This window comes from Entelurus aequoreus, linkage group LG19 (genome assembly GCF_033978785.1).
Source record: "Entelurus aequoreus isolate RoL-2023_Sb linkage group LG19, RoL_Eaeq_v1.1, whole genome shotgun sequence".
NCBI lineage: Eukaryota > Metazoa > Chordata > Actinopteri > Syngnathiformes > Syngnathidae > Entelurus > Entelurus aequoreus.
Window position 1 is genome coordinate 51,905,057 of NC_084749.1, and position 7,500 is coordinate 51,912,556.

Consider the following 7,500-nt stretch of genomic DNA (forward strand, 5'->3'; position numbering starts at 1 on the left):
ATTACAGAAGCTTTATTCCACCTTTAAAGCGCTAAAAAACATCAAAAAACCACCATCATTGTTTTATATACACACTGTAAGTATATACGTAATGTAGTTATATTCATAATAACATGTAATATACACATGATGTAAGTATATGTCATGTAGTAACATTCATAATAACATGTAATATATACATGATGTAAGTATATATGTCATGTTGTAACATTCATAATAACATGTAATATATACATGATGTAAGTATATATGTCATGTAGTAACATTCATAATAACATGTAATATATACATGATGTAAGTATATATGTCATGTAGTAACATTCATAATAACATGTAATATATACATGATGTAAGTATATATGTCATGTAGTAACATTCATAATAACATGTCATATATACATGATGTAAGTATATATGTCATGTAGTAACATTCATAATAACATGTAATATATACATGATGTAAGTATATATGTCATGTAGTAACATTCATAATAACATGTGATATATACATGATGTAAGTATATATGTCATGTAGTAACATTCATAATAACATGTGATATATACATGATGTAAGTATATATGTCATGTAGTAACATTCATAATAACATGTAATATATACATGATGTAAGTATATATGTCATGTAGTAACATTCATAATAACATGTCATATATACATGATGTAAGTATATATGTCATGTAGTAACATTCATAATAACATGTAATATATACATGATGTAAGTATATATGTCATGTAGTAACATTCATAATAACATGTAATATATACATGATGTAAGTATATATGTCATGTAGTAACATTCATAATAAAATGTAGTATTTACATATTTTGATAATTTAAGTATTCATTTCACAACGTTTATTTACATGTCAGACTTGGTGAGAGACAACAAAGACTACTTTGGGACAAATGATGTTTAGAAACTTCTATTTTTGAGGCTGAATATAAGGAGGATGATCTACGAGTTTTAGAAGTGCAACACTAAGCATCATGTAGCAGTATTGCTAAGTGCTAAACAAGATATACAACACAATAAAACAATCACTTACTGTACAATGTCTGCTCTCACTAAAGACGTACTTCAACAATGTCTCATTATACTCAAAAAGGGTTAAAAAAAAAGGTGTATTTCTGGCCATCTCCGGGTCAAAGTTGGATGTTAAAGTGTACCAACTTGTGGGTTTATGTCCACAACCTTCTACTATCCAGGAGAGAGACATGATTTATCATCTACAATTAACTTTCACCAACTCGGAGGCCATGCAGCGGCTCAACGTGTCAATATAGCAGCACAAGCTAGTTAGCGCTCGGTTATCACGGCGTTGCTAAAAGTAGTTCCTCCACGTTAGCGCTTGTAATAAGACAATGGCTACTTGTTGGTTGTTGGTGTATGTATTGTTGACATATTGAGTGCTAGCCAACCAGCTGGTTCTTACAAAGTACAATGACATCACATCAAATCCAACAAGTGTTCTGCTAAGGATTGTGAATGATTGAGCAAATATTGATTACAAAAGTGCAGTTCAAGTTGTAGAATGTGAACTCTTGCTCTCGCCATCTTCTGTTTTTCTTTGATTGCTTCTTCATGTTCCAATAAATCATTTGTTGACTTTCAGCTGCTCTTAGACCAGCTAGGCTGAGCACACATGAAGTGAGTCTGAGTCTGAGTCTGAGTCTGAGTCTGAGTCTGAGTCTGAGTCTGAGTCTCCTCCCTGCTGCCTCACAACTAACATGGCTGCCTCACTTGCCTGTGTCTTGCCTTCCTCACTCCTGCTACTTGCCCCTGTGTCCTCATGGTTACTGGTGACTTCCTGCCCGTGTGTCCTCATGGTTACTGGTGACTTCCTGCCCGTGTGTCCTCATGGTTACTGGTGACTTCCTGCCCGTGTGTCCTCATGGTTACTGGTGACTTCCTGCCCGTGTGTCGTTGTGGTTACTGGTGACTTCCTGCCCGTGTGTCGTCGTGGTTACTGGTGACTTCCTGCCCGTGTGTCGTCATGGTTACTGGTGACTGTTTGGGATGTAACAGACAGAAGGTTGGACACGTGTGTGATAGTGCATGCTCAGCATGGCTTCTCATGCATCCTGAACACCATTCTAGTCTCAGGACACTCAATCTAGTCCATTCCAAGACTTCTAGTCTCAGGACACTCAATCTAGTCCAGTCCAAGACTTCTAGTCTCAGGACACTCAATCTAGTCCAGTCCAAGCCTTCTAGTCTCAGGACACTCAATCTAGTCCAGTCCAAGTCTTCTGGTCTCAGGACACTCAATCTAGTCCAGTCCAAGTCTTCTAGTCTCAGGACACTCAATCTAGTCCAGTCCAAGCCTTCTAGTCTCAGGACACTCAATCTAGTCCAGTCCAAGACTTCTAGTCTCAGGACACTCAATCTAGTCCAGTCCAAGCCTTCTAGTCTCAGGACACTCAATCTAGTCCAGTCCAAGTCTTCTTGTCTCAGGACACTCAATCTAGTCCAGTCCAAGTGTAGTGGTTTTAGACTTATATCAGTCAGTTATAGGGATGGACTTAGATTGGTCAAATACTAGTCTTGGACTTAGATTGGTCAGTACTTGTCTTGGACTAAGATTGGTCAGTTCTAGTCCTGGACTTAGATTGGTCAGTACTTGTCTTGGACTAAGATTGTTCAGTTATAGTCCTGAACATAGATTGGTCAGTTCTAGTCGTAGTCTTAGATTGGTCAGTTCTAGTATTGGATTTAGATTGGTCAGTTCTAGTCTTGGACTTAATATTGGTCAAATACTAGTCTTGGACTTAGATGGTCAGTACTTGTCTTGGACTAAGATTGGTCAGTTCTAGTCTTAGACTTAGATTGATCCGTTCTAGTCTTAGACTTAGATTGGTCAGTTCTACTCTTGGACTTAAATCAGTCAGTTTTTGTATTGGACTTAGATTTGTCAGTTCTAGTTTTAGACTTAGATTGGTCAGTTCTAGTGTTAGACTTAGATGGTCCGTTCTAGTCTTAGACTTAGATTGGTCAGTTCTACTCTTGGACTTAAATCGGTCAGTTTTAGTATTGGACTTAGATTGGTCAGTTCTAGTTTTAGACTTAGATTGGTCAGTTCTAGTCTTAGACTTAGATGGTCAGTTCTAGTTTTAGACTTAGATTGGTCAGTTCTAGTCTTAGACTTAGATGGTCAGCTGTAGTCTTAGACTTAGATTGGTCCGTTCTACTCTTGGACTTAAATCGGTCAGTTTTAGTATTGGACTTAGATTGGTCAGTTCTAGTTTTAGACTTAGATTGGTCAGTTCTAGTCTTAGACTTAGATGGTCAGTTCTAGTTTTAGACTTGGATTGGTCAGTTATAGTCTTAGACTTAGATGGTCAGCTGTAGTCTTAGACTTAGATTGGTCCGTTCTAGTCTTCGACTTAGATTGGTCAGTCCTGGCTCAATTCCAATACCCTTTCCCCACCCTTGTTTTTGCCCTCTGATCAATCTTAATCTAAAAAACTAAGATTGGTCAGAGCTAGTCTTAGTTAAATTTTTCAGATCTAGTTTTAGATTAAGATTGGTCAGATCTAGTCTTAGATTTAGATTGGTCTGTCCTAGTCTTAGGTAGATTGGTCAGATGCCTAGTGGTTAGAGTGTCCGCCCTGAGATGGGTAGGTTGTGAGTTAAAACCCCGACCGAGTCATACCAAAGACTATAAAAATGGGAGCCATTACCTCCCTGCTTGGCACTCAGCATGAAGGCTTGGAATTGGGGGTTCAATCACCAAAAATGATTCCCAAGCGCGGCCACCGCTGCTGCTCACTGCTCCCCTCACCTCCCAGGGGGTGGAACAAGGGGATGGGTCAAATGCAGAGGACACATTTCACCACACCTAGTGTGTGTGTGACTATCATTGGTACTTTAACTTTTTTTTTTTTTTAGATGTAGTCTCATATTTAGATTGGTCTGTTCTAGACTTAGTTAGATTGGTCAGATCTAGTATTGCGTTTAGATTTGTATGTTCCGGCCTTAGATTTAGATTAGTCCGATCTAGTCTTGGACGGTGATTGGTCAGTTCTTGTCTTGGACTAAGATTGGTCAGTTCTAGTCTTGGATTTAGTTCGGTCAATTCTAGTCTTGGACTTAGATTGGTCTGTTCTAGTCTTAGACTTAGATTGGTCAGTTCTACTCTTGGACTTAGATTGGTCAGTCCTGGCTCAATTCCAATACACCTTCCCCACCCTTGTTTTTGTTCTCTGATCAATCTTAATCTTAAAAACTAAGATTGGTCAGAGCTAGTCTTAGTTAGATTTGTCAGATCTGGTCTTGGATTTACATTGGTCTGTTCTAGCCTTAGATTTAGATTAGTCCGATCTAGTCTTAGTTAGATTGGTCAGATCTAGTCTTGGATTTTGATTGGTCTGTTGTAGTCTTAGGTAGATTGGTCAGATCTAGTGTCATATTTAAATTGGTCTGTTTTATTCTTAGTTAGATTGGTCAGATCTAGTCTTGGATTTAGATTGGTCTGTTCCGTCGTTAGACTTAGATTAGTCTGATCTAGTCTTAGTTAGATTGGTCAGATCTAGTCTTGGATTTAGATTGGTCTGTTCCAGCCTTAGACTTAGATTAGTCCGATCTAGTCTTAGTTAGATTGGTCAGAGTTAGTCTTGGATTTTGATTGGTCTGTTGTAGTCTTAGGTAGATTGGTCAGATCTAGTCTCATATTTAAATTAATCTGATATAGTCTTAGTTAGATTGGTCAGATCTAGTCTTGGATTAAGATTGGTCTGTTCCAGCCTTAGACTTAGATTAGTCCGATCTAGTCTTAGTTAGATTGGTCAGATCTAGTCTTGGATTTAGATTGGACTGTTTTAGTCTTAGGCAGATTGGTCAGATGTAGTTTCATATTTAGATTGGTCTGTTCTAGTTTTAGTTAGATTGGTCAGATCTAGTCTTGGATTTAGATGGGTCTGTTCTGGTCTTAGACTAAGATTAGTCTAGTCTTCCAACCAATCTAGTCTTTGTTAGATTGGTCAGATCTGGTCTTAGATTTAGATTGGTCTGTTCTAGTCTTAGGCTTGGACTACGTCAGTCCAGGTGCCAAGGATTGAGTGCCCTGAGAACAGGAGGACTTGGCTGAATGAGAACATCCTGAGTCACCAACTTGTCTTCTCCTTGCAGGGCACTCAGTGAACAATGCGGTGAGGGATACAAGTGCAATGGACACTCTACCGCTCAATGGTAACTTTAACAACAGCTACTCACTCCGCAGCGTGGACAGTGTGCAGGTGGTCGACTGCGGACTGAGTTTGGACGACGCGGCCTTGGAGAAAATGATCATCTCTGAGCTGGTACACAACAACCTGCGTGCCTGCAACAAAAGCCACCTACAGCAACCCCCCAGTTTGCACCACCAGCACCCGCAGTACCACACTCGCCACCACAAGGCGGAGCGGGCTCCGCCCACGGTGACGGTGGTCGGCAGCAGCGAAGACGACGCCATCGTGGCCGACGCGTCGTCTTTGGTGCAGATGAGCGAGGCGGTGGGCCTGGAGCTGCACCACCAACACCAGCTGGAGGCGCCGCTCATCCCCCAGCGGACTCACTCGCTTCTGTACGCCCCCGAGAAGAAGGTGAGGACCGGCGGGGGAGTGCAGACCTTGGCGGGCCCGCTGACTCCCGACAACCGCCACCTGGGTAGTCTGCAGTCTCCAAACAGAGACTCCTCGTACACGAGTATGCCCAACCTGAGGGACTCGCCTTCTCCCGAGAGCAGTCCGGAAGCGCCGGAGGACTTGTCTCCATCCAAGAGGAGCGAGAAGGAGAACGAGGACGTTTACTACAAGAGCATGCCTAACTTGGACTCCGGCCACCAGCTGCAGGCCTGCTACCAAATAGGCCGAGGGACGAGCGAGGGCTACATTATTCCCGTCCCAGAAGGTGACGTGCGGGAAGGACAGATGCAACTCGTCACGAGCCTTTAAATGTCTTTCAACGCGTCACTTAAAGCATTTACAGCCGTGACCCCCGCGGGGGGCGTGTCTTGTCAGCGGACACGCCTCCTTCATCCCCAACTTCCTCTTTTCAACAGTGTACAGTTTCAACTTTTACAGACAAGCCGATTATGTATTTAAATGTGCTGCTGCTGTCAAACATGTACGGTACCAGGATAGAAGCCTGTGAAAAGCATTTAAAAAAAGTTGTACATACATACGTACATACATACATACATACATACAGACAGACAGACGTACATACATACATACGTACGTACATACATACATACATACATACATACATACATATATACATACATACATACGTACGTACATACATACATACATACATACATACATACGTACATACATACGTACGTACATACATACATACATATATACATACATACATACGTACGTACATACATACATACATACGTACATACATACGTACATACATACGTACATACATACGTACGTACATACATACATACATATATGCATACATACATACGTACGTACATACATACATACGTACGTACGTACATACATACATACATATATACATACATACATACATACGTACATACATACATACATACATACATACATACATGCGTACATACATACGTACATACATACATACATACATATATACATGCATACATACGTATGTACATACATACATACATACGTACATACATACGTACGTACATACATACATACATATATACATACATACATACGTACGTACATACATACATACATACGTACGTACATACATACATACATATATACATACATACATACATACATACATACGTACATACATACCTACAGACAGACAGACAGACGTATGTACATACATACGTACATACATACATACGTGCATACACACATACATGCATACAGACAGACAGACGTACGTACGTACATACCTACTTGCATACATACATACATACATACATATATATACATATGTATACATACATAAATACTTACATATATACATACGAACATACGTGCATACACACATACATGCATACAGACAGACGTACATACCTACGTACGTACGTACATACATATGTAGATGCATATATACATATGTATACATACATACATATATACATACATACATGCGTACATACATACATACATATGTACATACTTATACGTACGTACGCACGTACATACATACATACACTATATACATACATACATATGTATGTACGTACATACATATATACAGACATACATACATACATATATACATACATACATACATACATACTTACATACATACATACATACATACATACATACATACATACATATATACAGACAGACATACATATATACATACATACATACATATGTATTCCTACATATATACAGACAGACATACATACATACGTACGTACGTACGTACATACATATATGCATACATATATACAGACAGACATACATACATACATACATACGTACATACATACATACATACATACATACATACATACATACATACGTGCATACATACA

The 7,500-nt window shown here is 39.5% G+C and overlaps 1 protein-coding gene across 13 annotated transcripts in view; it reads left to right on the forward strand.

Annotated features, from left to right (window-relative positions):
• LOC133635434 (adhesion G protein-coupled receptor L2-like) overlaps nucleotides 1-5,959 on the forward strand; it is a 257,133-nt gene extending 251,174 nt beyond the window's left edge. For 7 of the 13 annotated variants that reach the window (XM_062028653.1, XM_062028642.1, XM_062028643.1 and 4 more), the window contains one exon: nucleotides 5,148-5,959. In XM_062028653.1, the coding sequence (XP_061884637.1) occupies nucleotides 5,148-5,950 (803 nt within the window). In that variant the 3' untranslated portion in view covers nucleotides 5,951-5,959. Of the gene's footprint in view, nucleotides 1-1,632; nucleotides 1,668-5,147 lie in introns of all 13 variants that reach the window. The other 6 variants (XM_062028646.1, XM_062028647.1, XM_062028649.1 and 3 more) reach the window with 4 other exon arrangements.
• Nucleotides 5,960-7,500: the final 1,541 nt, after the last annotated feature.